Source organism: Neomonachus schauinslandi, chromosome 6, assembly GCF_002201575.2.
Source record: "Neomonachus schauinslandi chromosome 6, ASM220157v2, whole genome shotgun sequence".
In the NCBI taxonomy this organism is placed as follows: Eukaryota; Metazoa; Chordata; class Mammalia; order Carnivora; family Phocidae; genus Neomonachus; species Neomonachus schauinslandi.
This window is the reverse complement of record NC_058408.1, coordinates 66,656,629-66,674,047: the sequence shown is the minus strand read 5'-3', so window position 1 is coordinate 66,674,047 and position 17,419 is coordinate 66,656,629. Positions and strand designations below refer to the sequence as shown.

At 47.6% G+C, this 17,419-nt stretch overlaps 1 protein-coding gene across 1 annotated transcript; it reads left to right on the top strand.

Moving 5' to 3' along the window:
* Positions 1 to 5,785: 5,785 nt before the first annotated feature.
* SRP9 (signal recognition particle 9) lies at positions 5,786 to 14,984 on the top strand. Its single transcript, XM_021679461.1, has 3 exons — positions 5,786 to 6,027; positions 10,728 to 10,796; positions 14,306 to 14,984. Exons 1-3 carry the CDS (start codon positions 5,956 to 5,958, stop codon positions 14,423 to 14,425), a joined length of 261 nt encoding a protein of 86 aa, XP_021535136.1. The 5' UTR covers positions 5,786 to 5,955; the 3' UTR covers positions 14,426 to 14,984.
* The last annotated feature ends 2,435 nt before the right edge of the window (positions 14,985 to 17,419 follow it).

Below are 17,419 nucleotides of genomic sequence, written 5' to 3'. Positions count from 1 at the left end.
GTTCTTCCCACCCCCAAGGCTCAGTCATTGCCTCTCAACACCCCCCCCATTGTTGTTTCTGAGATGTTTTCGTTCTGCTTAAATCGGTTTCATCTGAAAGAGATCATTACCTGCCGAGGGGCACCTGGCCGGCTCAGTCAGAAGAGCGAGCTACTCTGGATCTCAGGGTAGCGAGTTCAAGCCCCACACTGGGCGTGGAGCCTACTTAAAAAAAGAGAGAAAGAGATCATTACCTGCCCAATGGACGGCAATGTCAGCATTCTTGGAGTGGGATGCACCTGGGACAGCCTGAGACAGGCTCCAGGAGCTCTGAGACACACCTGGGGGTGCCTTACCCGCGGAGGTGGCGTGCCGGTTCTCACACCTGCCATGGTCTCTGCGCCCCTCCCCCCCCTTCAGCCAGGCTCCTGGAAGGAGCTTTGTCTCTTAGAGAACTTCTCTACCTTTGCCCCTCCCAGCCTCCAGGTAATCCTACTGTCCCCAGGCAGTTCCCAGGGCTTGGGACCCCAGGCTCGGGGAGTGCTGAATGTGGGTCCCCGGGGCAGCCCTGGGCTACTCCCCCTGACACACGGGGACACAAGCTTAAGGCATTTTATACAGTCACACCTTCTATCATTGGGTCTGGACCTCTGACCGGCCGGCCCCCACACCCCAGGGAGGAGAGGGGACACTTAGATCTGCCCGGCTCCCCAGTGCGCCTCAGGTCGCAGCTGCAAGTGCTCCAGAAAGGCTCCTTCCGTGTTGCCTTCAGCTCTGATTATTTGTCACCTCGCCTTACCCGTCCCCTCTGCTCTCGTTAGCGTGCAAGCCTCTGCGCTCAGCTCTGTGCTTGCCGCGGCATGGGACAGGGGCTCAGTACCTCCTTAACCAATTCCACTGGGTGGGAAGTTCCTGGCGAACACTTAGGCGCCCGGGCTGTCTCCCGAAAGGAAGTGTTGACTGAGCAACACGTAACCAAAGGCACCCGAAGCGACGATGCTGGGAGTCAGGCTGGCTTCCCAGGTCCCCTTCCTGCAGGGATGGCTCCCCGCGACTGTCGGCACACCACTGCCCCCCACTGGACACGGGGCGATGCAGCTGCCTTCACAGCTCCTTCCTGCCCCGTTCCGGACACAGCTCCCAGCCCAACCGGTTTCTTGGCGGGCTCCTCTCCCCACGATCACTGTCTCCGCCTGACTGCTTTGCTGTGACTCCGTGTCACCCAGGAAGGTACGCAGAACAGCGGATGCTTGGAGTCCCGGCACGTTGCGGGTCCTGTGAACACTGCCTGAAAACCAAGGCGACCCAGAGTTGCTGGCAAGCCAGCCGTACTGCGGACTGTTACTGTGATGATGAACCCTCTCCTCTGGGGAAAGATCAAGGGCAGGGAAAGCACACAGGTACCGCCAGGTCCTGGGGGTCAGACTGCTCCCTCCTTCCGGGACACTCTTCCTCTCTTCTATTACAGGGATTCGTGAATTTGCCTGATTATTTCCGCCCTGACCCCACTAGCTTGTAAGTACTTTGTCCAGCCCAATGACTGCCTGTAACGCCCAGGGACTCAATTCCTGGCAACAGGATAGGAGTGGCTTAATTTGCCAACAGCAACGGTAAAATAAACGAAAAAGAAGGCATCACGCATATTGCTTATACGTTGCTTCGGTTTGCCGAGAAGTTAGGTTCATCTCTCGAAATGGAACTGGGGTTAGCCCAGGGCCTGGCAGGCATTTGGATACAGGAATCAGGCTCAGGGAGGAGGGCGGCCTGAGGAGAAATCCGGGAGTGGCGCAGCATGGCCCTGGGGTTAACTACGGTGGGGGGTGAGCGCGAAGCCTGGTACCTTGGGACCGCTGCTGGAGGAACTGGGGGCCCTGGGGGCCAGCACAGAGCCCCATGGGGAGAAGGAGGGCAAGGGGCAATGAGGTCAGAAAAGCCAGGGGCCTGTGAAGTTTTCAGGACGATGGGTGGCCAGTGGCCTGGAGTGCAGCTGAGTAGGCAAGAAAGGCTTGAGAGTCGTCTGCGGGAAGGGCGACATGGAGGTTAGTGGGGACCAGCTCAGGCTGCAGGGTGGCCGGATCTCCGCTGCCGATGGGATCGATGGGGGGTGGGGGGAGACCCCGAGGACAGGAGAGCAATCAAGGAGGTCACTGGCACAGGCCAAAGGACAAAGGCTTTTGGTTTCGACTGGGCACCCAGGCTTGGCTCCACCAACCCAGCTCTGCTATTGCTACCAGTTGCAATTTCTAAAAACCAAAATTAATCATACCACTTCCTGTTGTGATTAACACACCTGCTGGCTTGCCACTTGGGGGCCAATGAGAGCAAAGTCCTGTGCCAATCCGTGGGGTATAATTTATTCTCAGACTTGGTTTCTTTCTCTCGCTCTCTCTTTTTTAAAAGACTTTATTTTTTAAGTTCTCTCTACACCCAGCCCCCAGAGCAAGAGTCGCAAGCTCAACCGGCTAAGCCGGCCGGGCGCCCCTCAGACCTAGAGTCTTCATCACCTAGAAAGGAGAGTTGCACAGATCCATAATCTCTTGCCCAGAATCCTTGCGGCCACGTGTGTTTGGGAATTCACAGCTTGTTGGATTCCACAGAGGGAGGATGGCGCACCTGCCATATGCCACGTGAAGCCACTGGGCTTCACCCTGTCCTCAAACACGCCGAGTGGGACAAATAAAGGCTCCAAACCACCCTCCAAGAGGTCAGGTCAAGTTTGCTACCAATGGAGTTACTAAGATGTTTTGTTTTTCTGAGCTTTTCCGATTTTCAGAATTGTGATAAGGGCTTGAGGCCCACCCTGTCGGGCTCGTTTTAACGCCCAAATAGAGGTACGTGTGAGTGTGAAAATGAAGCCAAGTGCAATTTATAAAGGCCGCTCCTGGGTAGCCTTTCTGAAGCCATTGCTCTACAGCTAGAAAAATAACCTGCTTCAGAGAATGCATCGAGCATAGCTGGGGACGCCAGAAGTTTCCAGGGCAGGGCCCCTAACTTCTTGCTCATCCTGGTTTGTCTGTCTTCAGGGGCTGGAGCTGGGCCAAGCTCAGGGAATCCCTGCTCTCGAAGCCGTGGTCTCTAGGAGGCAGGGACGGGGTCGGCCTTGCACTTGCCCCGGTAGGCACCTGACATACGGGATGTTCCTCATTGTGACAGAGGGCAAGGGTGGCACCGTCTCAAGTCCTACTGTCTTCACCTTCGGGCAAAAACCCCTCCTCCCAGAGGGTCACTCGTCCCGACTCTGCCCTCTCGGCCCCTCACTGCTGTTCTCAGGGGCTCCTCCACCCCATTCTCAGTAACCGGGCCCCTGGCTCTTAGTCTTCTTTTTTCATCCCATCCTCTGCCTGACTCGTAAGTGACGTCCATAAAGAGAGGACAAGTCAGCCTCACCAGGAACAACAGCTCCTCTGAAATCTCATCCGACGTCCTCGACACCTGCTCCCTTAACCTCTCTCTTCTGACCCGATTAAGTACCCACCTACCTAGCCTGGGTCCCATGATTTATCCCTTCAACCACACACTCGCCAGTACCTTCAACATCTCTGTCCCCTTGTCCTTCTGCCTCATGCACCCTACAAATCCCTACTACCTGTCTTTTGCACTGCAAGACCCAGGCTTCTGGATGGTACTGGAAACAAACCCCAAAGTGTGCAGATCAGGGCTCTTCCAGGAGTAGGATCTCCAACTTCAACTGGGTCTTCAGGTCTGCTTGACATGCTGTCTTTGAGTTTCCTTACTCATTTCTCCAGCTTTTCCAAATCCTCTCCTCAAGGCTCCGAATCCACGCTTGCCCTCCTACATACATCTTCACTTACACATCACTCACCTTTTCCTCCTTCCCCACCACCCCCAAGCAGCCAGGAGCCCCCTCCTGTTTGCATCTGTGCCTCTGGTCCTCCCCTTCATGTTCTCCCTGAGATCTTCCTCTCCTCTTTCTTTGTGGTTTTAATCCCTCCAGCTCTTAACGATTCTTTCTCTGAAAGTTACAAACAGACACACACTCTTTCCATCTTAAAAAATAGCTCTCTTTCGGGACACCTGGGTGGCTCAGTCGGGTAAGCATCTGACTTTGGATCTCAGCTCAGGTCTCGATCTCAGGCTCGTGAGTTCAAGCCCCTCGTTGGGCTCCACACTGGGCATGGAGCCTACAAAAAATGGAAGAAGAATACTCTTCCTTCACCAATGTCTTCGGCCCATGTTCTGATCTCCTCTGTTTAAGGCTGAGCTCTATGAAGAAGAGTATGAAGCAGCTGCCTCCACCTTTCCGCCCCTCCTGCTGCTTCCCGTCAATTCCACCCAGACCCCAATCTAACTGAGGCTCCTCTGGCCGAGGTCACCAACCACTACGATCCACTGACTCATTTCAGTTCTTTGTACTTGTGCCCTCCGTCTGCCCCCTGAGATCACTGACTGGTCCCTCCTCGGAACCTGCTCCTCCCTCACATCGCAGACCCTCCTGGCCTCCTGTTATCTCTCTGATAACCTCTCCTCTGCCTCTTCTGTGGGCTCTGCTCCCGCTCTCTTCTCTCAGCCTTGTTCATGTTGCTGTTTCCTGGGGCCTGTGTTAGTCTCCTTTTCTCCTGCTGTGTCCTCCCTGGAGGAAGGCTCCACGACGCCCTATCTGCTGCTGACTCCTATTTCTGGTCACTGCTGGAGTTTCCCATGGAGACAGATGGCGCCACCCGCTCGGTCTTCCCCAGACTCCCCCTGAGGCTGCTCCGTTTTCTTTCCCCTGTGCTGGTACCACAACCTCCCCCAGCCTGGTGTCCCTCCACTCTCTCCTGCATACCCCACGGGACTCTCCAGGTCCATCCCTAATCCGTCTGCTCCTCTCCAGTCCTAGGCTAGTGCCCTAACCAGATCCATGGCTCTTATGCCTGTATTAGGCCCGAGCAGCGTAAGGGGCCTCCCTGCCTTTGGGTTTGCACTATTGCCCTTCTGTCCCGGTGAGCAGCCGGAGCCCCATAAATGCAGTGGACAGGAAATCTAGAGTCACAGAAAACAGATGGGTGATCGTGGGGGGCAGGGGTGAGCGTGGGGGCATTAAATATAAAGGAGCATAAGGGACCGTTTGGAGATAAAGAAATGCTTCAGATCCTGATTGCGGTATTGGGCATATTGGTAAGTGACCACTGGGTACACACATGCGCTTGTCGAGATGCGTCAGACTGTACGTTTACAACCGGTGTGTTTTAGTGTACGTAGAATATACCTAGATAAGCTTGATGAAAGCCAGATACCCTTCCAGGCCATGTTGCCTGGAGAGCCAAGTTCAAATTTCTTCCCCAGGCACGGGTCCCCCAGCCCTAAGCACGCGCACTCTGCGTACCGCTGAGATCTGGAAGGGGCCTAGCGTCCCGGCCCTCCCGCGGAACAGCCGCGTCCCCCGACACGGCTTGCGCGCCGCCCCGCCCCCCTACAGGCGACCGTGCTTCCTTTGGGGTCCAGCGAACCGACATAGATGCCCATCGCACAAACTTTTTGGCGGCGCTCCTGCGTTTCTGTCCCCCCCCCCAACTTTGCTAGGCTGCGGGGTGTCAGCTGGACCCTGCCGCCCCCAGGCTTGTGTCTCCAGTGCTTCGCAGCCAGCCGCTGCGTCGTGGTCGCAGGACCCCGGCCTTGACCGCGCAGTCCCGCCGGAGGGACAGCGGGCCGACACCGCCGCCCCTCTCCTCCAGTCCTGAAGGGGGTGCTGTGGCAACCTCACTCCTGTCTCCTCGCTCTCGACTTCTCCCGGCGAGCTCCCAGAGCCGCTCGCTCGGGGCTCCGCCCCTCCTGGAAGCATCCCTCCTTCCCATTGGGCGAGGGCGGGCCGGGCCGTCCAATGGGACGAGGCGTTGGTGCGAGGAGGCGCCGCCATCTTCGGGCCGCTGGGCTCCCGCACCGGTCTCCGGCAGCCAGAGGTAGGTGGTAGGTGGGCCGGGTCTCGCCGCCTGCGGTCCCCGGCCTCGCCCGCTCGCGCTCCGCTGCCGACCCACGATGCCGCAGTATCAGACCTGGGAGGAGTTCAGTCGTGCGGCCGAGAAACTCTACCTCGCCGACCCTATGAAGGTAAATGCCCGCGGCGCCGCTGCCTCTGCCCCGGGTCGGGAGGTCTTCCCTGCGGTCCGCGCGGTCTCCGGAACTTCTCCAGCCCCGCCAGGAGGTGCTGGGGGTGAGCGGAGACGGACCCCGCCAGGTGTCGTGGTTCCCGCTGCCCCCTCCCGGAGGAGCGACGGGACGAGGCCCCGAAACCGGGTCCTCGCGGGGCCCCAAACGGCCCTGCTCTGCCTTCCCCGCCCCCAGCCCTGAACTTCCCTGCGGCCGCGGTTGGTTTACGTGTCTCCAAGGGTAGGGCTCCTCCCCCTGCGGCTGCGGCCTCCGGAGCCTCAGTGCTCTCGGGGCCCATTTTCCGTCCTTCCGCGGCGTGTATGAGACTCTTGCACCCTTTCCTCAGGAAAATGCTTTTAAATATAAATGGTGTCAGTTTAGGGGCTCATCCATGGCCCCCACAAGAATTAGGATAAGTGGATGCCAGTTGCTGAAGAGCAAAGGAGTCCAGATGACGGGAATTGAAGCATTCGGGTCTCGATTTTTCTTCTCTCGAGTTTTTGTTTCGTTGTCCTGTCCAAGGACTATTTAGATAGCTCCTTGCTAACTAAAAGTCCTGTTAAGTTTCTAGACCTAGATACACAACAAGAAGCTGTGAGGCAGTGTTCGTCCATTCTTTACAGTAAAATGAAACAAGAGGTGATGGCATGAGTTCGGTACTTTTGAAATCGAGCGTTTTGCTTATGACACGATTTCCAGCTCCTCCATCCGGTTGACGCCCAGTGTTGGTGGGGACGTTTGTTTCTCCGTGCAGTGCGCTCTGAAAACGATCCAGGATTTTTGTCCCGAAGTACCCACACCGTACGCAAAATATCTGAAAACAGAGTAAAGAGTGTAGAAATTCACAGGAATAATCATATTTTAGCTTAGTTTAATAGGGAAATGACCACAAGATGGTCCTTACAGCGTATTAGTCTAGGATAGGCAGGATGGAGAGCGAGCCTTTCCTCTCTTCACCCCACAGGAAAGTCCAGGGCCCGGAAGCTTCTGCGGGTTTTCGACTGATGTTGTGATAGGTGAGGGGCGCTTGGCTAACAGTTCTGTGGAGTGCCCTCTGTGGGACAGGCATTTTACACTGCATACCTTACATGTTTCATTCATGGGAACAGTCAGGACAGTCCCTTGAGGTAAATGAATAAACAGCCTTTGATACATTAAATGGATTGCCTGGTCTCTAAAAGATGAAGCTAGAATTTCAACCCGTTCTCTAAACCCCAAGTCTGTGCTGTCTGTGCCAGAGCTAAAGAAGTTTTGTCAAGACTCCTTGGAATCTATTTTAGAGAATTCTCTGTCTTCTCTCCTACCCTCCTGAGCCTGTCGAGTACACCTGTCACCTTTTACCATTTTTTTTGCATTGCTCTCACTGAAGATGGTGTTCCTGCTGGACAGTGTGATAACCTCTCAGTCTTTCTGCTTTTTTTTTTTTTTTAAGATTTTTATTTATTTGAGAGGGAGAGAGAGAGAGGATGAGAGAGAGAGAGCATGGGGGGGGGGAGGGCCAGAGGGAGAAGCAGACTCCTCGCCGAACAGGGAGCCCAATGCGGGACTCGGTCCAGGGACTCCAGGATCATGACCTGAGCCGAAGGCAGTCGCTTAACCAACCGAGCCACCAAGGCGCCCCTCTTTCTGCCTTTTTAATCACTCCTTTGCTCATGCCACAACTGTCTAAAACAAAAATGGAATTCTCTCAGCTTCCTACTTAAGTACTGGTTTTTCGTAGATTGCCGGGTAAAGTCCAGACTCCCTGTCCACAGTCGGACCCTCTCCAGTCTTTCTGGGTTTGTCTTCCCACCGTACCCACAATCCTCAGCTCTAGTCTCATGAAGTTACAGATTTTAGATCTTCATTCACACTGCTCCTTCAGCTTCTCTCCCACCCTCTTCCTTAAGAGAAAAAAGCATGCGTTGGCAAAGCCACCTTTAGGAAGCCTTTTTACACTTCCCCATCCCCAATTTAAATTACTTGTTTTCTCTTTTAGCATTTTACCTGTGTATGCCTTTATAAAAGGACTTAACTCGTGTGTCTTGTGTTGGTTATTTTGGTTGGTTGAATTCAAAGTTCCTAAGAGAGCAAGAATCTTGATTGTTTTTTCTCTCTTTGTGGCATCTGACCTGGTCACATAGGTGCCCCCTCAGTTACAAAATAGACCCTTTTATAATACCGTAGAGCTTTTAACTCTCACTTCTCCTCATGAAGCCAGCCATTCTTTCAACCGAGAGTTAAGATTTTACATGGTTGTCATGCTTAGCACATTTTAAAGTTGCTTTTTGTTTCTGGAGAACTGAATTTTTTAAAACATGTAGAACTGAATTAAATAACCCAGTATATAGAATCTGGCATCTAAAGATAATCTAGTTGTTGTAATTTATGTAAGTGCTTGCTGAGTTCCCTTTTCCCCTTCACCAAAACAAATCTCAGAGTGGTGTGCCCCCCGCCCCCCAAATCCCAGGAGAGCAGAGACATAATGGGAAAAGCTGTAGGTTACAGCTCTTCATAGCGCTTTTTCTTTAGTTTCCAGAATTGTCTTGAGGCTTCTGGTTCTACACTGTGACCATTTTAAAATTATGTTCCTGTTTTGGCCTGTAGATAGTCGGCACTTTGTTTAAAACAGCTAGCTATTTATGTTGGTCAGCAAAAAACGGACTCTGCCGCAGTACACTATTTCGAATCCATCACTTAAGAAAATAAAAATGATGTTTCCAGAAGTTGTAAACTTTATTGGGAGATGTTTTCTTCTAGATAAATCATTTTCTTGGTTCCCTAACTGTAGAATACTGAACTGCAAAAGGTATTGTGTAGCATGGTGCTCAACATAGGAGTTATTTTGGAAGAGTTCTCGATGGAGACTTCTTCTCAAGACAGAATCCTGCTTTTCTGTCCTAATACATTGTGTGGTGCCATCATGATAAGGACGTGACTTCGCTGAATGCTTGAGTCCGAATCTACCTCCTGATAGCCACAGGGTAGGGGACAGCATGAACTGTGACTGCCGTATTTCTTGCCACACGGATTTGGACTTGCATAGGCCTGTCTGCTGTTTTCCCCCCTACTTTTTCTATCATTTCTCTGCGGTTGGGTTGTGGGTATTGTGAGGGAAGGAAAAATATTCTCCTTTACTCTCTTAGGTTTAATAGCTGGGGTCCTGCAAATTAAACTGATAAAAGACAGGTTAACAAGAGAGAAAACCCGACATACGTATGCAGTATGCATGGAGTTCACAAAGCATTTGACTTGAGGCAGTTAGAATTGGGCCTATGTACCGTCTTAACAACAAGGCTGATAAAGTGTGGGAAGAGGGTGGATTAAGGAAAGGGGGTTTGGGGCTTCTACGGAGGAAGTAAGTTGTGGGAAGGTGATTAGTAAGGACTGTTACACAGGTAAGAGCCCTCCTTTTCCCAGTAAGGGAGAAAGGAGTACCTTTACTATTAGAAATTTATGTCACCTTTACGAAGGTTAATGAAAGCCAGAAAGGGCAGAGAGCTAATTGTTCTCTGCTCAGAACAGTCCTTATGCCAAAGTGACATGTTTTGTGATCCCCTTCAGTATATAGATGGTCCCCAACTTAAGATGCTTGGACTTTTGGGGGTTTTTTTGGTTTTTTTTTAAAGATTTATTTCTTTATTTGACAGAGAGACAGCGAGAGAGGGAACACAAGCAGGGGGAGTGGGAAAGAGAGAAGCAGGCTTCCCGCGGAGCAGGGAGCCCGACGCGGGGCTCGATCCCAGGACCCTGGGACCATGAGCTGAGCCGAAGCCAGTCACTTAACCAACTGAGCCCCCCAGGCGCCCCTGGACTTCTGTTTTTTGACTTTTGGTACTGCAACAGCAATATAAATTCAGTAGAAATTGTACTATGAATTTGAATTTTGATCTTTTCTCGGGCTAGTGAGATGCAGACAACACTCTCATGACGCTGGCCACAAAGTAATTTCTATACCCAGTGAGGGGCTTGAACTCACAACCCCAAGATCAAGAGTCGGGTGCTCTACCGACTGAGCCGGCCACACACCCATGATAATCTCAATTTATGATATTTTCAACTGACAGTGGGTTTATTGGGGGCATAACCCCATCGTAAGTTGAGGAAGATCTTTATATTCTTGTATATTATTCTTATTTGTTGCATGGGGGTGGGCAGAGGGAGAGGGAGAATCCCAAGCAGGCTCCACACCCAGCACGGAGCCCAACATGGGGCTTGATCTCACAACCCCCCGAGATCATGACCTGAGCTGAAATCAAGAGTCGGATGCTTAACCAACTGAGCCACCCAGGTGCCCTAAGATCTGTATATTCTTAATGCCAAACCACCGTTAAGAGTCTCATGGACATTCCCTGAATGTGGATGTGTTTTGGGAATTTTCAGTATCTCTCTTCAAACTGGCTGCAAGTAAATATCCAACTTTTTAATAAGTCTTTTTAAAAAATGAATTATAGCAATAAGAGTGAACTAAAATACTGTTTTCTACCTCATTCAATAATGATGTTTACAGTAAAGATGTCTTTAGATGTTTTGGCTGTTCTAGAGGGATCCTCTTTAGCAAACCTGTCACCTTTTACCATTTCATAATATTTAGCAAACCTGTCACCTTTTACCATTTTCATAATTATTTGTGAGAAATATCTTCTGACTTCACTGTTTCTAAATGTGTATTTTTATTTCAGGCCCGTGTGGTTCTCAAATATAGGCATTCTGATGGGAGTTTGTGTATTAAAGTAACAGATGATTTAGTTGTAAGTATACATTTTTATTTGTTGCATACTTCTAGATCTGTTTGAGTTAATCATTTGTTTAAAATTATTTACGTAGAATTTATGCAGATTGCGTATTAGGATGCTAATTTTGCATTTCATTCCAAAGTCAAAAACCTCATTCTAGAGCTACTTTTATAGACTCGTGGGGAAATAACTTATTTCACCAATGTAGTATGTCAGGTATAATTTAGTAATTACTTTAGACCTTAAGCAAAAAGAGCGTAGAGACAAAAACTGGATATGAGGGGATAGAGGTCTCCTTATGAGCGTGTGGGAAGGAAATGATGGTGTTTGAACACAAGTTATAGGCTTTATGGCTCCCCCCTTCCCCTCCCTGCTCAGTCTTGTCAGTTCCGCACACCCCATTACTTCTGGGACCTGATCTCCACGTGCGGTAGTCGTCCACTGGACTACTTTCGTGGTGAGCCCAGCAGCATCCCCTCACTTCCAGACCTGTTGGTCTTATCATTTCACATTTTCTTGGACCTCCTGGCTGCTTCTGATACAGAAAACCACTCTGGTGGAAACTATTTTGGCATCTGTGGCTCCGTTTTATCTTCTTTTTCTGTGTTTCTGTCTTACTGCTCTTTGCTAACAAATATTGGTTTTTTCAGGATTCTGTCCTGGGTCTTTTCATACTGCTTCTGGAGCAGTCCTTTCAGCCACGGTGCCTGGGACTCCTAGAATCTAGGTCTGTCTCCACATTTGTACATTTAGGTCACATTTTTCTTCTGACTTCCTGACTAGCTCTCCTTACCTCGGTGCTCCTCAAAATTAGCCTGTCTGGAATGGAACTCCTCATCTCTTCTCAAACTGCCGCTCCTGTTTCCTAGCACGTTAGGGTCCTTCCTTTCCCGTTCTCATGACCACTGGCCCCTCACTTGAAGAGCTTGTATTTGATCCTCTGACATGCTCCATGTGCTTTCCCAGGCATTTGGGAATTACTGGCTCAAGCACCCTCGTCTCATTTCCTGTCATGAGTGCTCTGTCTCTGCTGTGCTTCCCCCGAGTTTAGGGTGTTGTCCTCGCTTGGCTGGACTGCTAGACTAGGCTCCCCAATGTGGCCCTGCTTCCAGTTCATCCTTTAGTTGTCCGGAGAGATTTCGAAAAATGCAGGGTTTGGTCCTTACGACCCTGCTTAAAAACCTTAGTGGCTCCTCGTCACTGATAATGTAACATGGCCTCACGTGCCCTCCACCCTGTCTTTTCTGTGTTACGGAGGGGCTCCTGTGACGTCGCGGGCTGTCTTAGGCCTCTGTGCCTCTGGATGGCCTCTTTCCACCTTTGGGGCATTGAATCCCACCGCCGCCCCAGTGTGGCGAGATGGGTGCTTGTCTTTCAAAACCCAGCTAAAAGGATTGTTTCATCTCTTGCTTTTCTTTTTGGCTCTTTTTGTGCTATATCACGATTGTTTTATCATGTTTTTTGTCGTAGTAGATTGTGAGCTTCAAGGCAATAGAGAGCAGTAAAGTTCTTACCTGTATTTCCAGTGACTAGCATGGTGTCCTGGCCCGGAGGGTACATAGTAAACAGGTTTTTCATAGATTAATTCTTTAAAAAATTTCAGAGTGACTAAAAATCACTTTTTGTCTTAGCTTGTATATATTTGTGCTCAAGGTTCCATTGTGAGGCGTGAATTCAGACTTTGATTACCATGTCTTCCAGGAACCAGTTAAGTTTGAAGTAACTGAAAATGTGAAAAATGGTGTAGTGTGCTAGACTTAGAGTCAAGAGATCTGAATCCAAGTTCAGCCATTTACCAACGTCTCAGCCTTGGAAAAGTTCGGACCAATAGATTGGCTTTCTGTGGGCCTCCGTTACCTTGTCTGTGAAGTGCCGTGGTGGCTGCCTGCTGCCCTGACCGGGGTGTGGGGCGTAAACCACACACACCTGCCCTGGAGCCAGCCTCCCAGCGCATCCACACGTGTGCTTGAGTCGGGGCGTCCCCGTGACAGTCTCTCTGCTGTGATGGGCACAGAGCGGGGAGGTATATCCGCTGAAGCCAAGTTGGCATGTCCTGTTTTTAAGATAGGAAAAAACGCACAGCTGATTTTAGAACAAAAGGCTCTACCTCAAAAATGATGACTTTTTGCCTCTGGTAATGATGAAACGTAATTAAGGATACGCGGATGGCAACAGTGGCAGGAACTTCATGTCACACTGATGATTCCTGTGACAAGATCGAAAAATGAAAAACACCTTCTGTGTTCTTTCTTAAAACTACTGAGAATTAGTCCATATTTGGAAGGGGCCAAAGACACAGTCAAACCTGTCCTCCTAAATTGTAAATGTATGAATCAACTCCGACAGAAAAAAATCTGTTTTCTAATGACTTTTTTAAAAGGTGTGTACACTTCCCTTGCTAATTCATTTTAATAGTAATTCCTTCAGGAACTCAGTCTTAGGCTACATTTATTATTATCACTGTGTCTTTGACTTTTTTATAATCCCATTTATGCATCATTTTTTTCTGATCCCATGACTGATTTATAATATTTTCTATGACTCTGAAATCTTTTCTGTCAAACTGTAGTGACAGGGTAGACAGATCCTCCCACAGTACGTGTAGTGAAATTGAAACATTGGGGATTATTGTGGCCTCTTTACAAGACTGTTGCACAGATTTCTACAACGTGTACATAACAACGTTAAGTGATAGTTGTTAAAGGCAGGATGACCAGTCGGGGTGATAAGATTGAACTATAGGTTACTTAAGTTGATGACTATTATTGCAGGATCATTCGTTCCCTTTAAGACTCGTGTGAACCTTTAAAATGGGCTACAGAAAAATGGACCTTTTGTTACAAAATGAGGGAAAGAACTGCCAGCCTAAATTTGGTATTTTTGAAGACTCTAGAACAAAGGGTTTTTGAGAAACCATAAGCGGATCTGAAGTATACATCTAATGAAGAATTTAACTTATAGCAAGGAAGAATTTGGTTTGGGCTAAAAATTGTGAATACCTTCAAAAAATCAAGGTTGGTCAGATTGATCTGGTTTAATTTAGACCATGACCAGCTGTGAGCAAGGGATGGTGGATTTTTTTTCTTAAGGTATCATTACTACCCCCTCCCCATCTCCCAATTTCACAAGGAAGGAAAGCAATCCTAATATTGCTGTGCTTCTCCAGTATAACTAACTCATGACCAGATCCCAGGGAGAAAATAATCTGATTCCAAGCCTGGAGTTCTCATCAGACCCCACAGCAGGATTAGCATATTGCTTAATTGGTCATTTTTGAGGAGCTTCTGTTAGATTTCATTTAGCTTTTTGCTTACAGCAGTGGAGTTGGAAATACTATAAGATACTAAAGGAACGTAATTGCTGGGGGCTTAGAAACTTGACTGTAACTGCCTTAGTTTGACCCCCGGAGGGAATAGAGCAAAACGTGGTGGGAAAGACTCATATTTGTACCCAATCCTCCATTTGCTACGTTGTTGATAATCTGGTTTTACGTAGTTAACGTGTACTTTTAAAATTTCTGACAGTGTTTGGTGTATAGAACAGACCAAGCCCAAGACGTAAAGAAGATTGAGAAATTCCACAGTCAACTAATGCGACTTATGGTAGCCAAGGAATCCCGCAGTGTTGCCATGGAAACGGACTAAATGGTTTGAATTGAAGATCTGTCCTGTTCTTACAAAGTAAATCTCTTTTGAATCTGAAAAAGTGTTGGGAAAGAAAATAGTTTATATAACTAAGTGGGCTCTTCAGAAGTGGGGAGATCATTTTTTGTACTTTGTGTTTTAATGTTTAATTTAAAGAGCTAGGAATGTAAAATGCTTTCAGGTAGAAAACCTTTATTTATTTTTGAAAATTGAACAAGTGCATCTATGTTGGGAAACCTTTTGCAGGTTGATATGGGGCAAAATACGTAATTATTCTATGGTAAGTTTGTATCAGTAATTTGAAAAAGGCAGTTCTTCCTTAAATTTAGTTAATTAGTCTTTAAAAGAAAATTAGATGTAACCATTTTGCTGGATTGATATATTTCTTTTGTAGCATAAAATTTGTGCTGTTGCTGACCAACGAACAAAATACAGTAACTGGAATTGCCTGTGCACAGCAGTGTACCTGACTATGTATAATATAGTAGTGTAGTCTCAGTTATTTTTAAAAGTAATCATGGAGGAGTGCCTGGGTGGCTCAGTCGTTAAGCGTCTGCCTTTGGCTCAGGTCATGATCTCAGGGTCCTGGGATCGAGCCCCACATCGGGCTCCCTGCTCGGCGGGAAGCCTGCTTCTCCCTCTCCCACTCCCCCTGCTTGTGTTCCCTCTCTCGCTGTGCCTCTCTCTGTCAAATAAATAAATAAAATCTTTAAAAAAAAAAAAAAGTAATCATGGAAACAAGTATGCTTTACTTTACCTAAAACTTTCCAAATTTAAACTATTTTTGAATGTAAGGGATTTGTAGTATCATTAGCTTGTTGAGCAGAGACTTGCTTTTGATTCTCGTTTTCAGTGCTCAGAAACCAGCTCCGGTTACTTTAAGTGCATGAACAGAATGATCACTAGTGGCCTGAGGCCACCATATTACACAGGTATTTGCCACAGATTTCCCCTCCGTCTTTTCTCAGGAGGGCTAAAGATTATTCAGACTGTTAAATCTTCGCATATGTCTGTGCCACCCCTGCCCGTTTCTCTCTGTATTTAACCAAGGTGTTAAGCGTGACTGTCACAACTGTTATGTTTTCCATTAGGCCAGAGGGATATCATTTGATATTTATCATATTATTGTAACCTGAATTTTACCACTTAAGTGTAATGTTCACATGTTGCTACCTACATTAAAATATTTTTTGGTTAGGAATTTGTTGTGTTGAGCAACATTTTCACATGGAAAATTCCATTAGCCATATGAATTTTTGCCTGTTTCGGAGAAGTCAGTAAAATATTATATGAATATATATTGTTTTTCTTGAAGTTTTTAACTTCTCAAGAATTACTGATTTCTTGACTGGGATATACTGTATTCATTTAGTCTAAAATGAGCCTGATGTTACTGTAAGTAAATTTTGTTTGTTGTTTTGTTTGTTGGTACTTTTTGTTACACAACTTTCTCTGAAGATGTATGTTGATGGCAAGGTGGTTTTCTTGATTAAGAAAAGTAACATCAAATAATAAAGGGTATTTAGGGTTTGAGGTTCCCTTCCCAATCTGTGGGATCACTGGAGGATTTTTTGGCCTTTTTCTTTCTCATTTACACCTTCTGCTTTTTAACACTACTTTATAAAAATAACCTAGAGGGGAGTGACGGATTCGGGTTCGCTGGTCCTTGTGGCTTATAGCGGAGAGTGGAGAGCAGCGGTTACAAGGCCAGTGGCCTGGGTTGCAGTCTTGGCTCCACTGCTTCCTAACTCTGTGGCCTTAGGGTACTTCTCTGCGCACCTGTTTCCTTTTCTGGAAATGGGGCCGACAACAGTACTCCTAGGACTTGAGGAGGGTCAAATGGTAGAACCTATCGTAAGCCCTTAGCACGGTGCTTGGAACATAGTAAAGCTCAATAAATGGGAGCTGCTAGCCGCAGTAGCTGTATTTTTCAGGGGAAAAGGTATAGCCAGCCCTTAGTTTATTTCATAACTTTAATTGAAGGATTATTCAGAGGTAACATCTGCCTTTTCTGCCGAGAGCTGTGTCTATTATTAAATGCCATTTTTGGCAGTTGGGGAGCAAAACAAGACTGTCTCCATAGAGAATGTTCTTATGTGGGAAGAAACGGAAATCCTTAAATCTAAAACTTCTGTTTATTTGTGTCTGCACAAAATAAAATTAACATAATTAATTGGTAAATGTATCACATTTCTTAAAGACCATATAAATAACAAAACACCAAATCATCATATATTCTGAAAATTGCAGTGCTGTATACTCCCAGTTTTTTTTTAAATCATGAAGTGTTTCTACACGCCATAATCACACTTACCTGGGTTAATTTTTCACAAACGTAATTGTGATATATTTGATCAAACACTGCTGACTTTAAGGTAATCCATATGAAGTCACTGTAGTAATTGAGATTCTAGGTATTGTTAGCAGTTAAAATAATTCCATTTTGTTCTAAGGACCCACTCCCCTTGGAGCACAGAGTTCATTAAACATTGTTATTAGGCTGCATATGTTCTCTGCTTACATAAAGGGTTGGACTCTCCCTCTTGGGGTTCCTAGTCTGCCAACTTTCTGTCTTAAAAATATAAAATCTCGGGGCACCCAGGTGGCTCAGTTGGTTAAGCGTCCCACACTTGATTTCAGCTCAGGTCATGATCTCGGTCATCAGATCAAGCCCTGCGTCAGGCTCCGTGCTGAGCAGGGAGCCTTCTTAAGATCTCTCCCTCTCCCTGTGCCCCACTCCCCAGTTGCTTGTGCTGTCTCTCTTAAAAAAAAAAAGTGTGTGTGTGTGTGTGTGTGTGTGTGTGTGTGTGTGTGTGTATGAAGTCTCTTTCTCAGGCACAGCTTTAAGTCCTTGATTAGAGGTAGTGTTGATAGCATTTTATAGCTGATACCTTCTGTTACCCTTAGAAAAATCTAACAGTAACAATTGTATGATGGTAGTAGTCTTCAAAGTATTCTAAAACTAATTCAAAATGAGTGAAATGTGAAATTAAT

Bases quoted from the DNA above. Each gene is read 5' to 3' on its own strand.
- SRP9 (XM_021679461.1), top strand. From the start codon at position 5,956: ATGCCGCAGTATCAGACCTGGGAGGAGTTCAGTCGTGCGGCCGAGAAA. The intron at 6,028-10,727 runs GTAAATGCCCGC...TTTTTATTTCAG, and splicing joins ACCTCGCCGACCCTATGAAG to GCCCGTGTGGTTCTCAAATA. The intron at 10,797-14,305 runs GTAAGTATACAT...AATTTCTGACAG, and splicing joins AAGTAACAGATGATTTAGTT to TGTTTGGTGTATAGAACAGA.